Source organism: Chelmon rostratus, chromosome 8 (assembly GCF_017976325.1).
Source record: "Chelmon rostratus isolate fCheRos1 chromosome 8, fCheRos1.pri, whole genome shotgun sequence".
Classification (NCBI taxonomy): Eukaryota; Metazoa; Chordata; class Actinopteri; order Chaetodontiformes; family Chaetodontidae; genus Chelmon; species Chelmon rostratus.
This window is the reverse complement of record NC_055665.1, coordinates 5,294,601-5,321,696: the sequence shown is the minus strand read 5'-3', so window position 1 is coordinate 5,321,696 and position 27,096 is coordinate 5,294,601. Positions and strand designations below refer to the sequence as shown.

General features: G+C 42.6%; 2 protein-coding genes across 2 annotated transcripts in view; one reads left to right on the top strand and one right to left on the bottom strand.

The window, feature by feature from the left end:
- Positions 1-602: 602 nt before the first annotated feature.
- On the top strand, positions 603-6,154 carry LOC121610937 (vitelline membrane outer layer protein 1 homolog). The gene is made up of 4 exons (XM_041943266.1): positions 603-812; positions 2,388-2,500; positions 3,650-3,956; positions 6,090-6,154. The coding sequence occupies exons 1-4, from the start codon at positions 603-605 to the stop codon at positions 6,090-6,092; spliced, it is 633 nt and encodes a 210-aa protein (XP_041799200.1). The 3' UTR covers positions 6,093-6,154.
- A 3,532-nt stretch (positions 6,155-9,686) lies between these two features.
- Positions 9,687-27,096, bottom strand: part of LOC121610877 (raftlin-like) — a 104,380-nt gene continuing 86,970 nt past the window's right edge. The window contains exons 8-10 of the mRNA XM_041943189.1: positions 20,923-21,026; positions 15,700-15,775; positions 9,687-14,957 (exon numbers count right to left, since the gene is read on the bottom strand). Of these exons, the coding sequence (XP_041799123.1) occupies positions 14,289-14,957; positions 15,700-15,775; positions 20,923-21,026 (849 nt within the window). The 3' untranslated portion in view covers positions 9,687-14,288. The remainder of the gene's footprint in view (positions 14,958-15,699; positions 15,776-20,922; positions 21,027-27,096) is intronic.

The window sequence follows — 27,096 nt, the reverse complement described above, 5'->3', positions numbered from 1 at the left end:
GATGAGCGTATGAATACAGTGAAAGCTTTATCAGTGACAGCCTAAGTTTTGCTGTTTTCCTTGTATCAGTAAAAACAGGTTCCCTCAGTTTTTATCTGACAGCCGTGATAAGGTGTGAAGCCTGAGCATATCCAGACGAGACAAAACAAACAGCTTCCGCCTTTTCTACGAATCTCCCATTTACTGACACTGCACTTCTCAGTCTATACATTATTAATCTTGGAGCAATGCCTGCCGCAGCTGCTTACAAGTCTTCTTAACTGTGAAGGTTCTGTTGCTGCAGAACCTGGGGACTAAAGGCAGTGCAGACATGTGGATGTTCTGCCGGCTGCTGATGTCGAAATGTTAAATTCAATCATGCCGTGGAGAAGATAAAAGCATTATTAGACGCATAGCGGAGACCCTTTCATCATTCGTCATGGAAAAAAAACTTTATTTTTCTAACACCAGCTGTTCATTCCCATGCCGCTCTGTAAATGATCCATCCTGATACCACTGGTCTATTCTGGAAGGGACTGAGGAGGTATAAGAGCTTTGAGCCTGAACCCCTGCTACTTGTTAGTTGGCATTTCAGAGTGAAACAGCGATTCACTGCTGTGAAAATGGCAAGTCTGTTCACCGCTGTGGCCCTGCTGGCCGTGCTGTCCGGTGGGCTCTGTGAGGAGAAAAGCTTTCTGCAGCGCGCTGGCGTGGCCTTTAACAGCAGACAGTACAAATCCATACTCACCGTGAACAACGGAGAGCAGTTTGGAAACTGGACCTGGCCTGAGATGTGTCCCGACAAGTTCTTTGCTGTTGGCTTCAGTGTCAGGGTAAAGACACTGACTCCTACTTCACATGTTTCAGATATTTTAATTAACAGAATTACTGTGGCTGATGGGCTGAACCACGCTCTAATTTTACTTGTCAATCCAATGCATTTATTTCTACATGTAAATGTCACCGTTTCAGCAAACAGCATAAGAACGACACTCATGTGACCAGCATCTTTACCTGGACAGGTGTTACAAATCAAGGCAATCAGCTTGAGGCCAGTTGAAGGTTTATCTTATGCTTTATTTGTATTTACACAACCACACACACACCATATATACATTATGTTTATATAACAGTGTTGCAGCTTTGGCCTCATTGTTTGATATCATAAATTTGTCTTTAACAGAGTGACGTGTAAGATTATAATCAATCTCCCTGTCATTGTTCAAGCTTTAATATTGAATTGAAGCTTTATTCCTGTGGACATAATTTTGTGTTTTGTGAATATTTTCTCCGGCTTCAACGTAGAACGTTTAATTTTTTAACTTCTCTCATGTTTCTGTCTGATCTGGGCTTGTTTTCTTGATAATGTGGTCATGTGACAGGTCTTCCATTGGCCTCCAGTTGATTGCCTTGATTGGTGACATCTGCACCCGTCAGTATAAATGCCAGTCAGTCGTTTGCAGTCTTACCCTGAGGACGAGAACTGGAAGCTGCAGAGCTGTTTGCTGAGGTTGCAGTAAATGCATCAGAGTCATGACTGCAGCTTTTCTTTCTGCATTCAGATACATGAAATGGTTTGAAAATGAAGACGCGTAGTCTCAAACCAGCGTGTGTAGAGAATATTTTTTCATGGATACATTAAAACAGTTTTTGGTTGCTGTAGTTGTTCCTCCTCTTCTTACTACAGGACATGATTCTTTGCTAGTTTGACTTCAGTTGAAGAGATGGGCAACAGAAGTCCTCGTTCTGAGTAAAAGTCCATTCACTTCAGGCAAAGCTGGTCTGAGTCAGTCAGATCAAATTGGTGCCGTCTGTATTTGCTATCTGCAGCGTTTGAAATTCACTTTTTGTGCTTTTATTCCTCCCTGCAGCTCAGCAACAACACCAACAAGGAAACACAAAGACAGAGTTTATGCTAAAAAGACAAACCTGAAAGAAATCCATTTGATTTAGTTTACTCACACTGCTGAAGCCTCGTATTCATTTCACCTGAAGTTGAGGATTATGGATTTTGTCTCCCTTCTTATATTGGACTCATGAAGAGATCACTTCACAGCCAATATGGAGGTCAGGAACAATTACAGCAACCAAAAACCAGCATGTGGGGTGTGAGTACAGTTTAAAAATAATCACGAAGGAGCTTAAAAACTGAAAATAATCCTTTGTGTGTGTGTGTGTTAACCTGCGTGCAGAACAATTCTCATCCACTCAGAAGAACTCTGAACAGAAAAATACTACTTCTTGTTTCAGATGCTCACCTCCACTTCTCTGCATTGACCACAAACCCTTAAAAATCAATCATACTGTAACCTGGTGTGAAACTTCACCACAGTAAGACAACAACAAGATTGGAAGCTGGTTTGACCAGAGCTGTTACTGCTTCTGGGAACTGTTGTCTGTTTCCTCAGGTGGAGCCCAACCAGTACGGGTTGGACGACACCGCCTTGAACGGGATCCGCCTCATTTGCGCCAGGGATGAGGACCGAAGCTTCCTCTACTCCATTGAGTCCCACACTGGCTAGTAAGTCGCCCACAACGATAACAAGGCATCCTTCATATACATAAACACATATTTATCCTTTCTTAAAGCTAATCGTGCAGTTTTAAATGTTGGAAACCCTTTAATAAATGCTCTTTGGTCACTTTTTATTAAGCAAGCAGTCAAGCAAGCATTTATAAATGTTAAATGTCTTTATTTACAGTATGTAGCAGCTTTTTAAAGGTGCAGCATGTAGGATTTACTGAATACCACTCACCTCCACCTGCCCTACAGCAGCTGTGAAAAATGACTGTTGGTTTTGTCCATTCTGGGCTACTGTAGACACATGGTGGTGCAACGGCTTCTTCTGTAGGTAGAAAGAGCTCATTCTAATTTAAAGAAACACGTGATTACACACTGATGCAAACATAAAAACAAATATTTTGTTACAGTTCTGACAGTAGATCCCCATAGATCCTGGACCTTTAAAACAACTTTACTAAAACATAAGTGCTTTAGGTAAGAACAACTCAAATTATAATCAGCAAATAATAGTGGCCAAAATACAATGAAACAAAGTTTTTTTTTTAAATAATTCAATTCTAAGGAGTGATTTAAAATATGATCCTGAGAAATTAGCGATCAAATGATTTATTGAATTGAATTTTCCCAACCTGTCAATCCAATACGTGTACTTTTCAAAGTATGAAGTATTAGTAAATTGCTTATTAACCATTAATTAGGCCATTAGAGAGTGGTGCACGTGCATTAAAACTGATTTTGGCGGCATATCATCATATTCAGCAGGAGGAATTGTAATGTAACAGTAATGAACGTGTCAGTGTCTGCCACTTGAGCTGAATAGTTTTTATTGATGCCTTTAACTATGCAGCTGTTTGTTGCTGTGGCCAGATCTATCTTGTGAAAGGGATCATCGATCTCGGTGGGCCTAACCTGGCTGTGCTTATGAAGGTTAAATAAGAATTAGATAAATAAAGTAGGTACTTTGAAAGCAGCAGGAAGCTGGACTGGCAGCTTCCCATCATGTTCAAAGGGGAATTGAAAGCACCACTTCTGCCAGGATTGCCAATTAGGTGTTCAGATGTTGAAATGTCTTGTTTCCATCACTCATCTTGGATCCCCTCCAGATTTCCCCCCCAGCTCTCATGCATTTCCTACTCTCTCGTCCAGCTTCGGTGACTGGTCCCAGCCCCAGTACTGCCCCAGAGGCGTGCTCACCTCTTTCCAGATCCGCGTGGAGCCCCATCAGGGCCTGTTCGGTGACGACACGGCCATGAACAACATCAAGTTCCGCTGCAGCAGCAACCCGACGCTCGAGGGGCCCGGCACGGAATGGGGAGAGTACGGCTACTGGAGCCAGGAGTGTGTCGATGGAGGAATCTGCGGCATCGAGAGCAAGATGGAGGAATACCAGTATGGCCTCGATGACTCGAGCCTCAATGATGTGCGCTTCCATTGCTGTGCCAGGACTGTGCAGGTAAGACAATGATGGAAACCGAAGCAAAGAAACAGCTGACTGGTTGATGATAAGTGCTTGGGGTAACGTGTCTTATTCCACGACTATCCGCAGTAACTAGAAATGTAACTAGTTACTTTTTCAAATGAAATTTTGCAATTACAATTATTTAAATTTAAATGGTCTCGTTACTTTTGTCTTAAAATAGTGCACAAATGCAGCCTATTCCCCCGATTTTCTGCCTTATGATCAAATGGCACAAGCTTGATTTTCATCGTAGTGATTACAATATTTCTAATATAAACTGATTGTTAGTCGAATAGAATTATTCATTAACTCCTGCATCACAGTTTGGTTGCCATGTAGATGTGGCACCATGTGTGCTCTCTCTACCAAAGAATACAGGTGTAGTTTACAGGTAAGAACACTAGTCATTGCTGCCCTCTGCTGGTTGGGAGTATTAATAACTCCCGATGCAGTGGTATTAGGTATGATAGATAAAATTTGACAGTTGTCTTGTCCCATACTGTGCCACAGCAACACTAAAATAATACAGCAATATGTGCATTAATTAACTTAAGCATACATCTGAATACTGAAAGCATACTTTCCCTTCTAACTAATTAATTTTATATGCAGTAATTGGTAAAATAACTCAGTTGCTTTTGAGGAACCTATCTAGTTAATGACACAGCCACATAAATCCTTGTTTAAGCAAATGCTAACAATCTTAATCCAGATGTGGCTGCGCCAAGTTACACCAACTTTACCTGAAAGTGCTGCAGGTGCTGCCACCAAAAGCTGCAACTGCAATAAAGACAGTGGTGGAAGACGTATTCTGTTCCTTAAGTAAAAGTACTGATAAAACAGGACAAAAACAAGTACAGAAGTATTATCAGTGAAAATAGTACTTGTCCTGCAGAAAATGGTCCCTTTGAGTGTAGCAGAAACATACTGAAGTACAAATACCTAAGCTTAAGCATAGTATTTGAGTAAATGTAATATGTTACTTTCCTGGTTGAAGGATATCTTGCCAGGCACAAACGTTGCTACGAAGGCTATCTCAACACATGAAGCCAGTAACATTTGGCAGTGGAGCATGTGTTTGTAGCCAGAAAGAGAGCAGAAGTGGTGTTTTTAGTGCTTTCTCACTCACAGCCATCCGAGTGGCTGCGCCTCAGGATTTCTCGTTAGCTTGAGAGTTTTTGATGATGACACGAGATGTTCTCCAGATGTTCCCAGACGATGAAGATGGAGGTCTGGCTACTCGAGGAACGTACGCAGCAGCTGTTCCTCGGGTTTGGAAATGTTCAGTATTAGCAAGATAGGAACGAAACCCTGACGCTGATAAATCCTAATAGAGATAATATAACAGAGATAATATATTTTGTGGCTGATTTGTGAAATAGAGCCCTGGTGTTAATTTTCAGCCGAGCCGTGCTGCATGTTCTCCACTGATAAACACTACAGAGGTGAATTATGTCACAGGCAAGTGTGCAGTGTTTAATCCCAGCTACACAGGCTGGAGTTAGATTTGTTTGTGCTCTACATCATTAACCTCAGGAGGATGATGACAGGTTAAAAAATCACTGCGCGCTTATTGATTTTGAACTGATTCTTCTCAAGCCTGAATTTATTATTGGGCTGTTTGAATCCAAAAATACAACAAAGGAAAGCTTTGTATTTCTTTCAGGTTCAGATGACTGCAGCCCATAATAAGCCTGCTGTTTTTTGAGCCACACTGAATCCTCATGAAGACAGAAATCAAATCCCGTCAGAGCTTTCTTCTTACGCCTTTTTTAGTTTCTCTATACAGAATGAAACTACCGTCCTACTGTGTTTTTGTATTATTGCGTAGTGTCTTCATTTTCATTGAAATAGACCAAAAGGTGGAGAAAACTGCGTCTGATAATCAGCTTCACAATTCATTTTGGACCTTAACAGGAGTTGGCACAACAGTCTCACCTCTGGGTTCATTTGGTATCTGTTCGAGAGCTTTCAGCCATTACACATGATCTTCATCAGCAGGGAGATTTTCCATGGTTTTAATGGAAATGTAGCTGCTTTATTTTTTAACATTTAATGGTGCAGTACGTTTGCAGGACGACTATATGAAATGATATTTGTGCTTATTACCTGTATTTTTATTTACAGTGACCGGCAGGTGAACAACAAGCAGACCTGAGCAGTTTGATCCAGTCTGTCTCCAACAACCTGAACCTCAAAGATGACAAATAATAAAAAGCTCCTTTGAATCGCTGCTGTCTCTTCAATGATTTGCCAGAAACTGAAGGTCTTGATGGGTACAGTGTCAGCTCCTTCCTTCTTAATGACTCAAAATTCGCTGAGATCAGAGTTTAGAGCAGCCTGTGACAAACTGACGCTTATTTGTCGAAACATCCAGCTTTCTAAACAAAGTCGAGTGTCACCTTCAGCAGGAAACACAGAAAGATTAAAGCGCGCCGCTTCACATCAAACCCTCGTCTGAAGAGCCACTTTTTGCATCATGTCACCCCCTCATCACCCCTCATCAGCGTGAGGGCAGCATGTTTTCATATCCTGTCTAACGAACCAATGAGCTCACAGCAAAGCTGTAATATGCTTGAGCACGAAACAGAGCCGCTGACACAGGCATTTCCCAGAATTCCTGCTGGAACTGAGGTAATTAAGAAATGACAAGAGAGGGGATATTAATTAATTTACAGTTTAAGGCCTGACAAAGGTTGATAAGACAACGATTGGCACACACAGAGGTAATTGTGTTAATTAATCGGTGAGTAGTTAATCTGCTAACACAGAGTGTGTGCGGCGGGTTGGGGAAGGGAACTCGAGGACGTTATCAAATGCTGCAGTAATGGTTTTCAGTAGATTTTGCAAGTCAAGGCAAAGTGATTATAGTCTTAAACACACAGCTACAGCGTGCCTCTCTCTTATGGTAATTAATACACTCGTGCTGACCTCATATCTAGGTTCAAAGTGTACTTATTAGAGTCAGATGCTCAAGTGCACTTGTTGGTCTGCTTGGAAAAACAGATATGCTAATATCAGCTGGCGGAGTGTTGACAGGATATGAAACGGGAGCTCAAGTGAACAATTTGATATGAAACTCGACCCACTGTTTGTTTTTGTCTTTAAAAGTACAGACCAACGCCTGTAAAAGTCCTGACAGCCCTCACTGACTCACTCTGGTGGGAGCGTCGTTACAAACACGAGCTGAACTTAGCTAAAACTCACAGAGCTTTAAATTGCAGTGGAGACACCGCAAATATGAGGCTGAATTGTAGGAAAAAGATATTCAAAATGATGCACAGGCCATCTAGAATCTTGGGTTTATTCTTAAACTTTGCGTAAACATAATCTTGCCTCGATGAAGATGCAAACAAATTGATACATCAGATATGTGATACTGTCTGACAGTGTGGAATGACATGATTTTTAATAGCCTTACTCCACTTAAAGGGGTGATACACCTCCGTACAGCTGGGAGACAGAAGCGAGACATCCTTACTTTTAGTATCGGCCAAGCTTTAGAAATTCTGGATCGGACATTTCCCATAATGCAACTCAATAATGCCTTTCATTAGACCTTCCAATGCCGAACTGCAGCTGTCCTTACAATATGTACTGTTGAATGCAGTATGCATACAACTGGAGAATATTACTTCAGACTTCATTATAGCATTGCGCCATGAACTCTGACCCTCTTCCATCCCTCATGGTCCATAATGTGAAATTTGAAACAAAAAGAAAAATGAAGCATTTGGAAAGAGCATCAAGACTTCTGTACCAACCCTGCTGTCGGATTGCTCGGTCCATGTACCGTATCTTCTGCTGACTGTAAGTCAGAAGCCACAAAAGCACGCTGTCTTGCATTTGGCATACTGCAATTGAGATACTATATATTGGGATATCCTAATTCCTTCTCTGGCATAATAAATAGAATGGTAGTGTAGCCTACCTCAAGATTACCCTGATGACTTGATTGTGACTGTGATTAATATTCTGTGATCAAATACTCATAATCATTCGTACCAGGAGTTTGTTTTGAGCTCTTTTTCCCTGAAGCCTTTGACAGCCACTAGATGGCACTGCTGCGTCAAGTGGAACCTTAACCCGCATCTCACCAGAAACAATGACATTTATGACACGACACATCCAATATAGACATCTTGCACTGATTTTACGGGTGCAATGAATCGTGGATCAATCATTTCGACAGTGAACACCTGGCACGGCCGTGCAGCTCCACCTCTTAGTGAACCTCAGGAGCCCTCTGGGCACAAAGGCCCAGAACCTGCACTGAATCAACATCAACCCCACCCTGCACGCTGTTCTGGCTTCCTGCACCTCAGTCATGAAAACAACACGTTCTCCACTCACAAACTTCATTATTCAAAACACGCTGCCCTCAGCAAGTTGCTGTGCAGCTTTCCCTCTGGGTCGTGCAGTGGAACCTCAAGGATGTAACGCCCCGGGTCATAAGTTTAATATCCAAACCACAGGCTGAGTGTGTTTCTGACCAGCTTAGCGACTCGCCAGCGGTCCCCAATCTGCCTAAAGAGCCATTAACACCTCCTGTAGTGAACAGAATGGATATGGTGTTTGTGGCTGCGGTTGAAGGCAAAGCCCTCTCCCCTTAATGACCTTATGCTCCCCCGGGCTCCAAGCTCATGATAGATCACAGCGGCCATGTTGACTCAACTGTAAATATAGCTCTGTTCATAAACACCGTAGGGTTGATGTGACGGGTGCCGGCCTTGGTTTTTATGTGAAATATTGATGCAGGAGGGACAGTTTTGGGGCTGAATGGTATTGTCGTGGTGTTGGGTGTAATAACTATAAAGCTGATCTATTTCTAAGGCTTCCACAGTAATGAAGGTAATAACCAGATGGAGCAGATTTTGAAAAAAGTTCTCTTCTCTCGGAGAAACAGTGATTTGAGTCTGTAAGTCTCATTTCTCTGCCGCAGTCTGCTTCTTTTTGTGTTTTCGCTGTGTGCAGTGGACTGAAATTGTCATTTCATCTTTCAGTTGCTTTCTATATTTCTCCAAGGACAGTGTGGACCTATCTATATCTATTTTTTCTTTGACTTTTTGACATGACTTTGAAGAATAATTAAAAGTTTAAGCACATTTTTGTTGTTTCCTTTCTGTATCAAATTTCAAACTTTTCTACATCCAAAGCATTGTATTACATTATCATATATTTTATTATTAAATCTGTGGTTTTTTGCACTACCTTTAGTTTTATTTTCATCTCACTTTCTCAATCATGATTAAGTGGGTTTTATTCTCCATCTTATTTTACATTAATTTTTTTTATCTGTGTTTATGTCCATTCTGCCTTTTCTATATGAAGCACTCACTTGCTCTATTAATAAAGTTTATTATCATCATCATCATCATACTGAGAGATTGTCTTTATGTCACATAATTTTATATCTTTCATATTGAACAACAGTATGAAGAACGTTAAATGGGCTCTGTTCTGACTCAGTCTTGAACTTGGACTTGTCTTAGACTCAGTTGAAGTGGTCTTGATGACGACTGCAGGAGGTGTTTCCGCATCTGTGTCGCTTTTTCGTCTTCAGTCGGAAAAATGAAACAACTTTAATGAGTTGACGAGTCAAATCTAGACCCATAATCCCTGGAAAAGCTTCGCACTCGAGCATCTAAGTCACTTTTAATACGAGCCGCCTCAGCAAGCAGATGCTGCACTTCCCTCAACACAAAAGAAGCAAGGACGCATGTACACATTAAATATAAATCATTTTATAATATACAAATTGTACAGATGTCATGAACAATAGGAATGTGGACATACTCGGGATCGCAAAGATAAAGAATACTTCTTCTTCCTCGATGGCAAAACGCTGCTATGCAAGTGACATCAGCACATGATCAAAGATACTCAACATTCAAGATGGCAGCCGAGGTGGCAAAAAACTAACATCAGAGACAAAAACCCAAGAATACATTTTCCAGAGGCTGTGAGCAAGCTAAAGTGACAACACAGGGGGAAAAAAAATGACGGCATCCTATTGTATCATGTTCTGTCACTTCTACTCTGCCCATTTCACATCATAGTAGCACACAGGAAATGAACCATTACATTTTTTTTTTTACAGCATTACCAAGAACGATTGCACCAGCGCCACTATTGAGGCTCAGAGACAATTATGCTGATATAAGACAGGAAACTGTATATTACCCTTTTTTTTACACGACGGGTAGAGGGCTGCAAGTGTATATTTAACTCTAACATTAGTCAAAGGTCTCCTTCTTTTCACGGACGGCTACGTTAACATGGTTCAGCATCATTTAACTGATGAAGTGTCAGATCCTGCCCTGCTTTTCTCTCCAGGTCTGTGTTTTTCTTTTTTTTTTGTAATACCAGACGAAAAAAAATCACAATTACCCACAGTTCCCTGGAGTGAACTCATGTCAGAGGTGAGACTGCGCTGCACTTATCAGGGAGCGATGGAGCCCTGAAGGCCGCGGACTCAGGTGGGACGGCCGGCGGACGCGGGGCCGGTTGTAACTTTTGTCACGGCTCCGATCCGCTCCCATCCGTGTTTGTGGATGTCCGACAGGACTGTGGCGGGAGTCGACGAACAGTCCCGCCACACGAGATCAGCTCGCCGCTCGACTGACACTCCAAACTGTGCTCGTCTCGATAAAGTGGAATACGATCTGTCTGTTTTCACAGGATGCCGAAGGGGAATAAACGTCACAGTTTCAGCTTTAAAAAAGAAAAAAAACAAAAAAAAAAGAAAAGAAAAGACAGGCTGGAATACTGAAATAAACTCATATTCATGAAATAGATAGACGACAGTTTATCTTGACGCTGGAGAAAATGAAGAAATTGATTAAATCTGAGGGAAAAATAAGTTGACCAGGACTCAGCGGGGACGTTCCTCTTAATATATTCATAACGATCTCGTCAGCTATCGAGCGGCGTCTTCTGGCGCTGCCGTTCATGCTTCATGTTTGTCACATTCTGACAAACGTGCGAAAGTGACAGCTGAGTCGTATTTGCTCCCCAGCAGCTCTGATGCACAAAATATTTCTTGAATGCAATAAGTGCTTATTAAAGCTCAAACGGCCGACAGCTAAAGAAAGAAAAAGGAAAAAATAAAAAATACCACAGAGAATATCATGATATGACTTCATATCTTAATTCAGTATAGTGGTTATTTGTCATGTGCTCGTGCAAACTCCTGTGTACAGCTGTGGAAAGCCCGTTCTGGCTCAAACATGACCCTCGACCTCGCCTGCCATTAGCGATGACCTCGCGCTCACGGGTCTGGGCTCCGTCATAGTGGAGGGCGGGAGGACAAGGAGCATATGTTTCAGGGGGTCACATACGCGGTCGACCCCTCAGTTTAAAACCAACAACAGCCCTCGGGAGGTAGCTCGAAGCGTCAGTCAGAAATACATTTCAGCAAGCTTTAGCGGAACAGCAGAGGCGACACAAAGTCACCGTAAAAAATCTCTTGACTCGAAAACATTCACAATAATAATGAACAAAAAAGTGTGAAAAATAAATCCAAAACATATTACCTTCATATAGACAAACACGTCAAATCTTTTATCCCCTCGCTCTGAATGCCAGTAATAAAACAGGGAACAACAGCTTCAAAATACCAACACTGACTGTAGCAAAACTTTCCTGTTTGACTATAACAAACATATAACACTTAAACCACCATTGTGCCTCTAAAAGACGTGTCTAAAAGCAGATCGAGGGCCATTTACAGTATAGTAATAAGGCTAAGCTGGTCACAGTTTTTATATTCTACTCTACACAAAAAACACTTGCCATTGTACATCGAAAAAAATCTCAGCGGCGGGTGGATTCATTAAGGAGAGCACTTATTCAGCATAATCGATCTTACTTGCACGTAATTGAAGAGCTTCATCCCCGAAAAGGAGACACCCAGGTATCATCTGTTCTAATAAAACAAAAAGATCCAAATGGTGACAAATTAGAGTCTGTATAAAGCAGGACAGCAGCTGGTTTAAGTTCTTGATTAACCGAATGCGAACATTTTAATAAATAGGTTCTCTGGCATGTTTTATGATGGAGTGTGTGTAATTTCCTTGCTAAATTTAGCATTTCTAACGGAAACTCTTCCTCCTCGGCGCGATCGAGTCCCTGTGACATCACTGGTAAATCTGAAGGCTGTTTGTTTTTTTGACGTGTTTCGCCGTCAATACCTCCCCCAATAAGTGACCCCCATTACAAATGCACGATTCCTGACAGATACCCCGCTGACAAAATCCATTAGTGAGCTAATGAGAGCTCTACACCGTGAACGTCGCCACCTTCCTGCCTCCTCCTCACCTCCCCCCATCCCCCTTTTAAAATGGAAAGCTACTCAATGCCGTGGAACAGCACATTATGACTTGCTTATTGTCAGAAATGATGTCTGGTAAGAGGTGCTTAAAGAGCTGGAGGTAAAATAATGAAGGAAATCTCGACGGGGAACGTGGGACGCAAACGGCCGTTACTTTAAATGAGCCTATTCATTTCTTTTATTTGACTCTCGTACGCTGTGTGGTCTTTCTCTTTCGCTCTCAACCTCTTTCTTTGTCTCAGCTTCTCCCTCTCAATCTTCGGTTTTGGTCTCGGCAAACAACGCGGCTCGGTCCCGACCACACAGCTTAACCTTGTTTCCACCCCGACGGGCGCTTTTGTTTCTGGCCCCTCGCCTGGAGATGCGATTAAAAATGCAACTTTGCGTGGAAATAAATCCTCACTCTGGTACGTAAAAGCTAACTAGGTGCATCTAAATATGAGCCCTGCCCTCGAGCTGCAAACATTCAGCTGAATTTCACATCCTTATCTGACTTGGCGTTGAATAAGGAACATTCTGTATGCGAGGTGAGCTTAGCACACCACACCAAAGAGTGATTATCGGCTCTCTTTGAAGCACTTGACGGCTTAGAGCTCCGCGTAAACAATTATCTCTTCACCCTACTTTGGATTGCCTGTCGCAACAAACGCCTTTCCCATCACCTCTACCGCCGCTCTGCTCCAGGTTCCCTCCACATCGCCACTCACTGCGGTGCACGGAGCGAGGGAACGGGACGTGGTGACACGCTCTGCGATCGCGCAAGATGCTTTCCTGAGCATCCTTTGCGGCCGTTTGGATGAGGAAGGCCTGTCCTGCCTCCGTTCTGCCTCTTTTTTCTCAGTTTCACAAACTGGAAAGAGCTGTTCGACTCTCAGGTGAAGATACACCTTTTAAAAAGCTGCTATATGCGGGTGGATCTATTCCGACTTATGTTTTGGTAAGTTTCTCCAACTGGTCTTCAAAAGCAAGCAGGGGACTTTCTTTGATCCACAAAACGAAATCTAATTGACCCTCATTAGTCAGGTTGAAAGCTGACGTCAAGCTCTGCTATGTTGCAGCGAGAATCGTGCTATCGCTCCCTTAAAGGCCTGGTCACACCAGGAAGTGGCACAGCGTAATTCATCCCTGTACCTTTAAGAAATTTGTAGTTCTTGAGGCTTGGTGACATACAGACTTTTTGCAGAGCTAGCTGGTAAACTGCTGTATCTGGTGAGCTGAATGCTAACACGCTAGCGTTAGCCAGTCTCAGTAGCTTTTTTCTGTTTTCACAGGAATGTCCCCTCTTACATTTTGTTCTCAGCTTTGCACACCGTTTCATTCCCTAAAGAGTTAGCGTGTTAGCTTGTTGTCGCGGTCACTAATGGGACAACAAGTTCACACAGTTTATCCAAAAGACGGACTTGTGGCATGGACGCCTGACTCATAATCGTCTGAAGACTTTGCCTCTTTTGTGGAGCGGTCTAAACTCTGACAGTGGATGGAGCAACACGGCCAATGAGGTGAGATCCTCTATTTTAACTCTCGGGGTCTCTGCTCCCTCATAGTTCCACACTGTCAGAAAGTCTGCTTGCTTTTGGTCGATGGTGCAAATTTGTCGTGAGGAATTTGTTTGAACGCTGGTTTGACCAGGCCTTTCTCGTTCTTCTTCAGTGAAAGAAGAAAGCCCCCCATCTGATGCATCATTCTTGATGTTCAACCCCCTATTGATGCTCATCCAGTTCTTCCAGTGTCTCCACGGTGACCAGCGTCTCCTGTTTTGGGTATATACATTCAGTATGTGTGGTTATACAGTAGGGCTGATGTTGTTCTGTAGCTAAACTGCGTCAGGTTGGGGGGGTTGTCTGTGAAAGATGGTGTCGTTTATGGTTGGAGAATGCTGCAGCGATGGGGATTGAAGCCCCTTTAATTTGGATCAGGGACAACGCTGTGAACCAGTTCTTAATGGGGAATTTGAGAGGTAGGGCGGGGAAACACCTCGACGTAGACTACTTGGGCTATTCCTGCATCTCCTCTGGGCTTTGATTAGTTGGCATGGCGTGTGAATCTGGCACAACCTCCTTGGCGACGACCTCCACACCCACCGGCTCTTCCGTCTTGATCGCGCTCTCTTCATCCTCGTCTTTCTCCTCATCCGTCTCAACCCCGTTTTCGATCACAGCTTCCACTTTCGCTCCACCCTCTTCCTCCTTTTCTTTGGTCTCGCTCTGCGTTTCGACACTCGCAACGATTTGCGTCACCTCCCGGACCTCGCCGTTTTCGGAGGGCTCGCCATTCTCTTTTGATCCCTCTCCATCCCTCTCCATCTTTTCCCCTCTCTCTCCTTCTGTGCCACTTTCTGCTCCTTTGTCTTTTGTTTCTGCTCCTCCATCTTTCTTTTCAACAGTCTCTATGCTGATATCGATCCCATCATCAATCTTTCTAACTTCCTCACATCTCACCTCCCTTTCTTTCAACGCCTCGCTTTCTCTTGTTGCCTCTACATCTGTTGCGTTCCCCCTTTCATCCCTGCTCTTGTCCTCCTCTTTCTCAACCTTTTCTCTGTCATCAAGAATCTTGGGATCCTCAACATCCTTCTCAGTTTTTGTCTTCTTCTTCTTCTTGTTCTTCGCTGTGTCTTTGATGCAGTTCTTGTTGGACTTGCTTCGGGCCTTGAAGATCAATTTCTGAAACATTTGAAATTTACATTAGCCTGTTAGTGGAATGCATTGTAGCTCTTCAAATATGCTTTTGGGCACAAATAAGTACACACAGACTTAATTAAGAATGGATCACAGTGGATCTAATATTGTACTGGGATAACGAGCTAATTCGAATAAGTCTCATTGATGCTGGGAAGGAAATTGAGGCCATTTTGAGGGGAGTTATTGATGGCCTCAAGGCCTGCCGTCTGACCAAACAAACAGGCAGAAATTTAATGCAAAATGTTCTCAATTACTTGAACAACTTCTGCAGGGTTCTACACACTGCAGGGATAGAGAGAACTCAAATAAACTGCAAAGAAACGCGCAAGAAAATCTTGTTAACGCTAGAAATTCCCTGAGTCTTAGGGCCTATTAAACTTGTTGTTGTGATGGCAGTTTAAATTCGGGTTGCAGAAAGTGTCAACATCAATTCATTCCACTGCGGACAAAGGTCAGCTTTAGAGGTTATCACCGCCCTTCAGGGTCGCCAAGAAAGCATTACCAAGCTACCAAGCAAACAACACATTTGTCCGTTGCAGACAGGAGTCTGTTCACATACGTCCAGGGCTGTGGGTGTTTGGCTACTTAAAACCAAAACAGCTGTGGAATTGGAGGTGTCAAAAGGTGACGCTGGCCTTGGATGTATGGTGAGCAGGTGACAAAACATCTGGTGGGAGAGCCCACATCAGCCAAAAGATACAGAGAGAAGTCTGAGGTAGCGTACCTTTGATTCCCTCCTCTTTCGGCCCAGGACGGGTCTCTGCAGGAAAACAATCTGTTTGGTGGACAGACTGCCATCACTGAAAGACGAGGACAGAGAGAGAGAGAGAGAGAGAGAGGAAAAGCTGAAAATGATGGCAGTTCAACAAGAGGTAATTTAATTCCTTTAATCAAACCATTTTTTATTGCTAGAAATTTATTCGGAAATGATTAAAAATGAAACGAGAGCGAGTAGGAGATGGAAATAAGCTTTTTTCCCCACTTGCTTTTTTAAACATTTAGAAACAGTGTTACAAACACCGGCAGACTCTTCATAATTCATTGTTTTCTTTGCTTGAAAAATCGCTGCAGAACTCCAAGATAAATATGTATAATTCATTGAGTTAAATCCCGGGATAACACAGAGCCAGCCACCTCCTTTCTGACCTTCCGTCAAGATAGTCAAATGATTGCCGGCCACGGCTCGTGCTTCACACTCTTATCTGACAGTTTAAGGATGCAGACTCACAACCTCTTTACTGCTGTCATCTGTCAGTGTCGTTTCCCCACTTTCCCCCTTGAGTCTCGCAGGGGAGCCGCTACTTCGCATGCAAGGGTGCAGACTTTGACGTCCGCCCGTATGTCTGCGTGCAACTCGTGAACATCTTCAGCCTCTCAGAACATGCATTTCTTCTCTTTTCCTCCATTCCCCCAATATAATCCTACATCCCATGCTAATGCCACACTCCTGTGTTCTGAGAGGGATAATCTGCCCGCGCTGACAGATTAATCGTGGCAGGAAATGCAGATTCATTTCTGAGTGGGCTTCCTGTCTGTCACGCTCACTCTCGCTCCTTCGTCGGCTCGTCTTCGTCATGCACGGGCCCTTTCATAGTCCAGTGTGCTCTCACGACTGCCTCCCCACTCAGTTTTACCTCTCTGCTTTTATCTCCTCTGACAGCCACATTTGTGACAGTTTTATTGTTTGTTTCTGCTTTATTCCCTCTATTATCTTTTGCTCTTGCTGGACATTTTAAAAGGAGATATGTTGTCCCGTGCTGGTAGCTGACACAAGTTCAAGAACACGTGCACGCACATACACACAAAGGTTAGATGCTGTCCAAAGTTAAGCTGCCCGCTCAACCTTGCACATGAGGCGAGATGGCAGGTTTATGATCGCTGCAGAACCCTAAAAGCCTGCAACAAATCTTCCCTTTCTCAACATCAAATGGGTTTGAGACTCCTCCAGTGGAAGGCTTACTATCTAAACCATCCAAAGCCCACCACAACCTCTTTTTTCCATTACCTCCTTCCTTCCACCATTTATCCATACGCTATTTTCTAGGCTGTCAAGAATGCTGGATGGCTTCCTGGCGAATCAAAGCTGAAAACTAACCCAGGGTTCCCAGCAAAAGCCCCAGCCCATTAAGCGAGAAAGAGGTGGATGGCTTAGAAAATTACAGGCCTTTACTGAGCCTACAGTCGGCTGTCGGTGTCAGCCAGGCTGTTATAACTGGAAGTCATATAGAACTCCAATAGCCTGTGTCAATTTATGAGCAAATGTACTTGTTGGTGGCTCCATCTGTAGGGAAAAAGTCGGCTGCTGCAAACTGCTGCACCCAAAAAAATCTTTCTTCTGAAAAATACTTCTCCAAAAAAAAGACTCTAATGTTTATGGTGATCCCTATTTCATCTCCAACTAATTTACCAACCTGTAATAATTAACTAATTTGTCTGCACCTTCTTGTTTCCTTGTTCACTTGTTCCATACTTAATGCGGAGAAATTCACATTTACTGTCGTTAATGGCTCCAAAATGTAATTACCATCTGCATTAATTGAATGCGCTGAACATGAATGCATGCACTGACACAACTACATGAATTAATGTTGTGTGGAGAAGGCGCTGAGCACCAGTTAGCATTAATTTCAGACGTAGCTGAGATCACTGACACTTATCCGACCCCTCCAGATGAAGTGCAGTCTGCAAACCCTCAGACTACAAAAAGCGTGCATTTGCAAATTTGCTGTTTAAAAATGGAGGAGTCGACACCACAAAAACAAGTGTAATGAGTATTGCTAATCTGAAATAGATCATCAACCATTATTTCGCCGTACAAAATGTTCTCAAGGCAGGGAGAGGAACGAGCTCCGTCTCGTACTGTATCTAGGCCGACTGATTAATTAGCTATGTTGTGCTGTTGTGTTGTGGCATTTTGAGAGAGAGGAGAGAGGAAGAGGGGAGGTGGAAAAAAAAACAAAGGATGAAAATAGAGAGGTAATTAATCAGCTATACTGTGAAAGAGCAGCAAACACGAGCAGCGGAGGAGGGGCAGAGCAAACAGTCGGTCAGTGCACACTTCATCAGTATGACGCATCACGCATATTAAAGAACAGTTTCACGTAGAAAAACACTTCTTTATACGCCTGCATGTTCAAATTGTTGAACGAGGTCCTTTGCTGAAGCGATTTCTTTGTAAGTGATGAGGGATGGAATCCGCAGCCCTCGCTCTGTGCGTAAAACCATTCTGAAGGCTGGCTTCGGTGTCACTTTGGCAAATCAGGTGCGGGTCCTCCAGAGTTACAGTCTTTTTAAGCGTGAAATTCCTTCTTGTGCTATCCGGGACAATGTGAGTGTCAGTGGAGAGGCAGGAAGTCGAGGTTTGAAACTAACGTGACCGATTCAGCTGAACTCATCATCGTTTTAGCACAGATGAAGGACGGTGGATTTTGTTGCCTGTCACTCAGACTGCAGTTACTTTCACTGTGGAAGGGATCAACCAGTTGGGTTAAAAAAAAAAAAAAATTCAACCTCTCGTTTAAAGCACATTACAAGTTAATATTTTGTTAGAATGGCAACACAATATGTCTTGTTGTAGAAGTATGAATAAGTTACATGAATGCTTCCTCTTCACTTGTAAAACGTCTTTTACTTTTGATATTACCATTCTGCCACCAGCAGCTGCTCTCAGGTGACCTTTCTGTCACCACTGCAACCAGCACTGACACAGTTCACCAGCTGTTACAGATTACCATGTTACCATTTTGCCAAATCTGTGACCAAAGCGAACACGTGACCGAGCAGCTGTTTTGTGATTTGTGTCGTGGAATGAAGTTGTTCTGCAATCCGTTTGCTGCTAACCAAACTAGCCATTAGCTGTCTGAGGCTAATGTGTCTCTAAGATAAGATAAGATAAGATAAGATAAGATAAGATAAGATATGATAGAAAAAATATGGCCTTGTGAAGAATAGCTCAGTTTCATGGTGTATTTTGAACTGCACATGAGTAAAATATGAATAATAAAGTAGTGTCTTGTACTAATTTACTAAATAAAACTGACTAAATATATAACACAATGAATTAAAGTTAAATTGCATTATATATATATACAGTATATATGTATAATACAACATTCTAATTGACTGTTGGGTTAGCTGTTACATATTTTGCTGTTTTTATTTTTACTTCTGTAAATCTTTACTATCTTTACTTCTTCTTACTAGATGAACTATAATTATTGTGTTGTGCTTCATATGGAGACCTAATGTTGATCTTTTCACCCGTTTCTTCATTGACAGGATTATATAACTAATCTGACAGCTCGTCCACACTTTACTGAATCCAGTTTCGCTGCTCACTCATTGTTGTCACAGCTGTGGTTTAACTCTGCTTCTGATTCATTGGATGTTTGATGTGCTGTTGTCTCACTGCTGCATATTCGGATATATATATTAATAGCTTGCATGCTATATTAATCATAATATTTGAATCATTATCAGTGTGAAGCATTCTATGACTATGTCCTACATCTCTGTTAGATGATGAAGCTTGACTTGTACAGTTTTTCTCATTTTTCTGTGTGTTACACCGTTTTCTACACCATGAGTGGTTTCTGCAGCTGTTTTTTAGAGAGCCTCGATCCACCACACTGGAGTGAAATAATGACTGGCGCAGAGCATTATCAGCATGTTGACGGACAGGTTCTGTTTTGAATTGAAGCTCTTCAGCGTGCCGGAGGAACATGCGAGGCCTTTGACCATAAGCGGATGTACACTCATATAGCAGCCATGAGTGATGAGTCAGCGGAGGCTTAGCTGTGGGACCGTTACATTTCTGTGAAGAGATTTTCCACCAACAGTCAGAGCTGCTGCTCGACTTGAGGCTCAGCCTAATTTGGAACAGATTTAGGTCACTATTTTCTGAAAGCTGCCATATTTCTTTGTACAATAACTTGAACAGGCGAGGCGCGCGTGTTATAATTTCTGCAGTGTTCCAGTTTTATCAGGAATAATGTCGCATATACAGTAGGTTGTATGCTCCTGCTGCAAGCTTCTTTGGATTTGAAGTTGCAGTAACTCGAGGCTCAGTTTCCAGCTTCACATTTCTTCAGAAAAACTTTGCAGGAACTTAAGAGCTGCCTCCTCACAACACAACTAAAAGACGGAAGTTGAGACATTTGCCATTTTCTTCAACAAAACTGAAAAAATAAAAACCCAGTATATGTATTCTTCATAGAGGCTGCAGTGCTTCACAGCTGTTACATCAGGTTAAAGTGACAAAAAGCTACGTCGCTGTTATCTCCTCAAAAGCCACGTATCTCCCAAACGTCAACTCTTTTTATGAAATAAGAAAAAGAGTCTTGTTTCAAGATTGGTGACAGTGTGTTTTTGTGATAATCCTGCAGGTTTTTAAATGTTTCAGGAGCAATGCTGGAACATAAGAAAGTGCTTTTCACTCAAGCACGCCTGCTGCACTTACAGTAAGTAAAACTTTTAGGTGCACCTGTACTTCACATGAAGGATGCTTATTCACATCTCTCACTGCATTCTTTTTCATTCCATTTTATCTTCTTTTCTACTTCAACTCAACATGTAGCTTCTTAATATTGACCTTTGTTTTTAATGTCTATGCATTCATACAATGCACTAATTGCTCTGTTGATGACAGGTGCTATAACTTTACCAATTAAGATTTTTCATACTCCATCTCGAACAGCTACAGCATGCATCAGTGATACCTATCCAATAATAAAATACAGGCGACTTGAAGCTATAAAAATGGCCATTCTGCATAATGAGTACTTGCAATAGCTACATTTCTGCTGATCATCACTTTCATTCCTATGATCTGAGGATCTGATGTTGGCTGTTAGTTGCGGTTGTTGCAGTTTCCGCTGGCTGCCAACAGGGGTCGATAGAGGTCATAGATTACTAAATGCCCCTTTAATGGTCAGATGCGGGTCATTACCTGTTAGTCTTGATTACAGGAGTTGGCAGCACACAGGTGAGTCTCCATCCATACGTGGCCAGGGACTGAAGCAGAGGAACATAATCTGCCTTCACCTGCAAACCCTGCGGACAAAACAAGATGTCCGTGAGCTGTCTTGTCAAAAGCCGCACACACAGGAAAGATTAAAAGCCTAAACATAAATCGGCGGCTACAGAAAGTCCCGGCTGCGATGAGTCAACATGGCAACCGTCTCTATTCATGACAAGTGTGTGTCAGCACAGTAAGTCCTGAAACAAACAGGCCGATCACATGAAGCTGCTCACTTTGTGGTAAACATTTTAATGCTGTGAAAGCACCATTAAATGAGTCAGGGCTGCGTTGCCTCAGTGCCGCGTTTAATTCAGGAATAGATGAAACACAAACATTTAAACGCTTATTTTGATTTAGGAGAGAGTCTGTAATTTAATCCGAAATACACACAGATTACTTCATGTACTGTACAGAACACACACACACACACACACACACTCTTTTCGGAGAGGAAGTGTGCTGTGGTTTGCCATGTTAGGCACCTGCTGAAAAGGACAAACCACGACGTGTGGCAGTCAGATTGCTGAAACCGACAACATATGCACTCACACGCACACACACAAACGCACACACACACACACACACACACACACACACACACTCACTCACAGAGCTGGCAGTTAATAAGAGACCTCAAGGAACAGCTTCATATTCTCCACCAGGATGCCCAAAGTTATGATTTATACAAAATAAAAATGACTTGAATGAAAAGAGTGAAATGAAAGTCCCTGCATTTGGAGCCGTTAACTTTTTTACATAAATTCCAGACGGTTACCCTCGATGGTGCAGTATGAGCACTGATATGAGTCTAAAAGGAAGTGAGCATGAACGAGCTACACCTCAGAACTCCATACAGTCTATTCATAGCGTACTGATCAACTGTACAAGAACAGAGACCTGAGAATACATCACACCTACACACGCCACTTTAGCCTCCACTGTACTGTGAAGTGTGAAAGTCTTCTCTAATTAGAGCCGCACCGCGAAAGGTTTTCGTGTGAAGATACTGTACCCTCGCCTTCATCAGCCCCTATCACACGGAGCCACATTAACACACGCGAGCGTGCCGTGTGCAGTTTACCGATGGCACTGTCAAACAGGTGCCTCTTGCTCCTGTTGTGGAGCTGCAAACATGCAGAGTTGCTCAGTGGAGTTTGGCAAGTGACAGCGAACAACGCTGAATCAAGAGAGTTGTGACTCTGTAAAACGTAATAAAAACAGAATCAATCATTTGCTCATAAACTGTGTTTACAAGAGTGACTTTACTGAGTTCCTGAGCCCGTGTAGTAAATCTCCTTTATACAGTCATGTGTTGACAAAGTGGTGAACCTCGCTCCATCCTCGCTTGTGAGTGACTGAGCCTTTCCAGGATGCTCCTTTCATAGCCAATCATGATACTATCACCTGCTACCAATCAACCTGTTTACCTGTGGAATGATCCAAACAGGTGTTTTTGGAGCCTTCCACAACTTTCCCAGTCTTTAGCTGCTCCTGTTCCAACTTGTTTGAAACATGTTGCTGCATCTGATGAGGTCAAACATTAAATACATTGACTTTGTGCCGTTTTCATTTGAGTTTATGTCAACGAAGATTAGCAAATTATCACATTCTGTCGCATTTATGTTGCGTCTCAGCATCATTTGGACTTGGGGCTGAATTTTTACAGTGTTACAGTGTTTTACAGTGATATTCTGGGAAACAACACCCCAAACTATCACTTTGCTCAAATAACAAGCTCATGTCATGTGATGACACGTTTTAGACGAGCGAGGAAATGATTGTGGGATAAAGCGCTACTGCTACTGTTAATACTATTAAGTCACATATCCTCTACTGACATGCAAGTAATACCAGAACAGCAGCTATGAGAATGACAATCACAACTACATGGATTACTGCTGCAGTACTGCTAAACCCCAACGTCTGCTACAACAGCAAAGACAGCAACACTGCTGAGTAAGACTGCCTCCACGACCACTGCACCCACGTTAGTGTTTAATGTACTTGGTGCATGTTGTATAAATGCATAGTACGTATAATTAAACCTACTTCATTTGATTACAACTGCCGCTGTTATTATAATACTTCTAGTACTGTTAATACTTCTATTTTTTACTGTTCTACATCTAGACAGTAGTAGTAATATTACAATAACTACCACCATTATAATTACAGCAACTACAACAAGTAGTACAACTGCATTTACTGCGATCCTCTACTACTTCTATTGCCGCTACTTCTGCAAGTGTGGTTACTACTATGACTACCTTCCTACCACTACCTCCTACCTCTCGTGGCTCTCGTGTGCAGTCATACAGAGAATGAAGCATCAGAGCATTTCTGAGAAAAGAGGGTCTGATCAGCATGCAGTGCTCATTTTCTGCCACAAGACAGACTTTATGTCAAAACACTTAAACCCACTCCGCCGCACAAGCCCTCATTTTTCTTCCACCGACTCTTATTGACCAGGATGACAGAACATGCACAAACAGACCTAAAGCAGTTGCATATCAAGTTGTAGGTTGCAAAGAGCTAATCGTTAGAATACAAGACACTGCTCCAGACATTATTTACACAAGCATTACTTTCTAAGTTCCCACAGGGAGTGGCGCATCTATCCTTTTTTGGGGGGTTTGTGTTGGAATCAGTCCCAGAAACAGGCTCTCTTTCGGAGCTTGCCTGCAAAGCAAATTGAGAAATAATTTTTCTGTAATGGCTTGCTGTTCTTTGGAGTAGGTGAGAGTTAATCACAGTCCCCAGAGTCTGGCTCCCCTCTCTCCATGACTTATTATGCAGGGCCACCTCGCTGCATCAGCCCTCCAGCACCGGCCTGAAAGCCTGAAAAAACAAAGTAATCACACCACCATCTTCGTCTCCGATGTTATCTGAGCGACTGTAAAGGACCACACTGTAAGAGGCGAGAGGAGCTGCAGTTTGACCGCCTCAGTCAAAGCTACTTTAAATTAAATTTTCCCGAGATCATCGCATCACACACATGAACACGTTTGGACCTTGCGACCGCCGTGCTAAAGGGCATCTCACCAGGTGGAGGAGAATATGTCAGACACTCTCACTGTCACAGTTTTCCCATCTGATGATGGGAGCTGCAACAACACTGCAGAGACAGTAATCCACCTCTAATCTTAAAGGTTTTGATGCTCAATCCTCTCTATCACTTTCAGAGGACGTATAGATTTATTATCCAGGTGATTGGGGATGCAGGCCTAAGATAAAGTCTGTTTTCAGGCCTGTGGCAGAGGAGGGTGCAGCTGCAGGTGAGCCTGCAGTTCAAAGTGCTGCCTCATAGTCAGCTCAACAAAAATACGAGTATATTGTTTTTCCTTTAACCCCGTCCTCTGACTCTGCAAGGTACACATAACAAGCCATATTTCTGCTTTTCACCAGCTCTGAGCATCACTGTAATTTTGCAGACGACTGGGGTCAACAGGTTTGCAGACACGGTCCAGTAATGATGAAGCAAATACCTTTTAAAAAAGGGCATTCAGATACTGTTCCTGATAGGCTCGCTTGGCCTGGAGCGTTGTCACAGCAACAGAAAATTCAGCTTCCACTATGTTTTAAAGCACTGAAATAACCTTTTTTTAAGAGTGATTGGCCCTTTCAAAGGCATCTCAAAGAAGCTTTCAATACGTGTGCTATTTTTTTCCATATGTTCCTCACAGTTACATGTTTTTTGATAATCTGTGTTAACAATATACAAGATAACATGGAAGCTTATGAGCCAGGAGTTAATTATGCCTCTTGTGCTCGAGTTAATGGATCTACTAATGGTGTTTTAGCTTTAGTGTTGGCTGCTAGCTGATTAAGAAGCTGGATGCTCTTCCAAGACATGCTACCAGTTTGACAAAGCAAGCTCACTGCAAGGGTCCATTTAGTAAGTGTTCTGGAGCTTTCAGTCGCATCACAAAACCAACAGATGAGTTTGTCCTGGTGTCGTGTAACTACAGATGTTCAGGTTTACATTTTTCTGAGCACCATAAGGACCTCTTGTCCATGCTGGTTTAAAAATCGAGAATGAAAGTTCATTCTTGACCTTAGATGCAGTTCTAAAAATATCATTACTGCTTAAAGGATAATTTTCCTTTTTTACAACCTGGCCTTTATTTGTAGCATTAAATACGACCATTTAGACACCCAGACAACTTTGGTAGCATTTGGAGTGTTTTGAAGAAATTAGCCCCAGAGGAGTGGCGCGTATATCCACGTTTGGCCAGCTGGCCAGCTGTTCCTCTCTCTGCCTCCGCGTCCTCCTTTCAACGAGCTCCTCGTCCGTGTGCTCCGGCTCAAAAAGGTAAGGACGTAACAAAGTCACCGTCCACCACCTCAGAGTCGGAAAAATATTCATCCATTTTGTGAAAGATAACAGTCGCAAACTACAGCTAAACTAGCCGACTGCCGCAGAGTTAGCCGTGTTGTGGCTGGCTGCTCGAAAATGACATCATCCGCGTCAGAGGTAGTTTCCTCGAGACTCTGTATATGGATAACATGCCACCACGGGCTCAGAGGGGAATAGTGCCAGCATATCATAACAAAATATTGGAATATGAACGAGTTTCGCCGCAGATTATGTGTTTATAGAGGCTGCGCACGGATGCCCCGATTACTCGCATTATACGGATATACGCGCCGCTCCTCTGGGGCTAATTTCTTCAAAACAACTCCAAATGCCACCAAAGTTGTCTGGGTGTCTAAATGGTCGTAATTAATGCTACAAATAAAGTCCAGGTTGTAAAAAACGAAAGTTATCCTTTAAGTTATACATCCATGCCCTCGCCAAGCACACCTACAGACTGTCTAAGGACCTTTTCCCTGCTTAAAATTGGATTGCTGCAACAACAGCCAGCCTTTGAGTCAAGGCTGAACTATCCTGGCACCACAGGATGAAGTAATTCAGAAAACAAAGGATCAGCCAGGAGTTGTTGCCGCTCCTCTTGTGCTGTCAGTGAAAGCTTTCATCCTGTACTTTTGCAAGGAGAATTAAAATATTAGTATCTGATGATTGGAACTCATGATTCAAATGGAGGCTCTGAGACAGAGCATCAGACAAATCATCAGCTTAAAAGCAGCTGCCATAATTATTTTATATTATAAAAGGACATGTTTCAGAGTCAGATTCTGACAGGAGAGCCCAGAGTCTCTGTTGAATGCTTTGTTAAATTAGCCTGCAGGCTAGTTAGCTAAAAAACTGAAATTTTTTTTGAGGTTAAGTGAGCTGACTCGTTTAACCACAGCCTACTTTGGAGAAGAGTTAAAGACGAGCCAGTTTCTGTGTCACGTCAACCTCAAATCTGCCTCCAACGCCACCCACACGACACGCGACACCTTCTCTGACGTTCCTTCAGCCTGGTGCTCAACTGAAAACAGTGCAAAGACAAGATATTTAACGTTTTAGCTGATCAATTGCATTGATTTTTGTAAATATCTGCTTCTTCTGAAATCTGAGAGTCCCAACGTTTTTAAAATCATAGTTAAAAAAAAAACAAAGTATCCAAAAGAAAACTACTCATTCTGCAGAAAAACGGCAACTGATATGTTTTTAATGTGTGACATTATTTGATTGTCACTGATGCAGAAGCAGTATTTTACTGTTGGTTTGAGGTGGAGCTAGTTTTAACTACTTAATATGCAGTCAGGTTAAGGTTCTGGTTCCCAACCTGGGGGTCGGACCTGCTCTGAAGGATGACAATATAAATATGAGGGTCATTAGTTGCCCCAAGATTTATCTTTTTTTCAAGAATAAGAAAAAAATTAAGTTCTAACAAGAAGTTTGTCTTTGTTTTTGGACTTTAATCTCTTTTAAAGCTTTTGTGTCATTGGACCACTTTGGGCAAATGGTAAAATGGGAAATCCGTTTTATATAACTCTTTTCTAGTCTTACTGACCACTCTGCTCTTTGCAACACAAGCCACCATTCACCCATTCACACACACAATTCATCTTGTCCAAGGACACGTTGACATGTGGACTGCAGGGGCCAGGGATCAAACCAGTGACCGTCTGATTAGTGGATGACCGCTTCACCTCCTGGGCCCCTGGTCCTAAAGAAGTCATTTAAATGAAACCATCTAAGAAGTTTAGAGA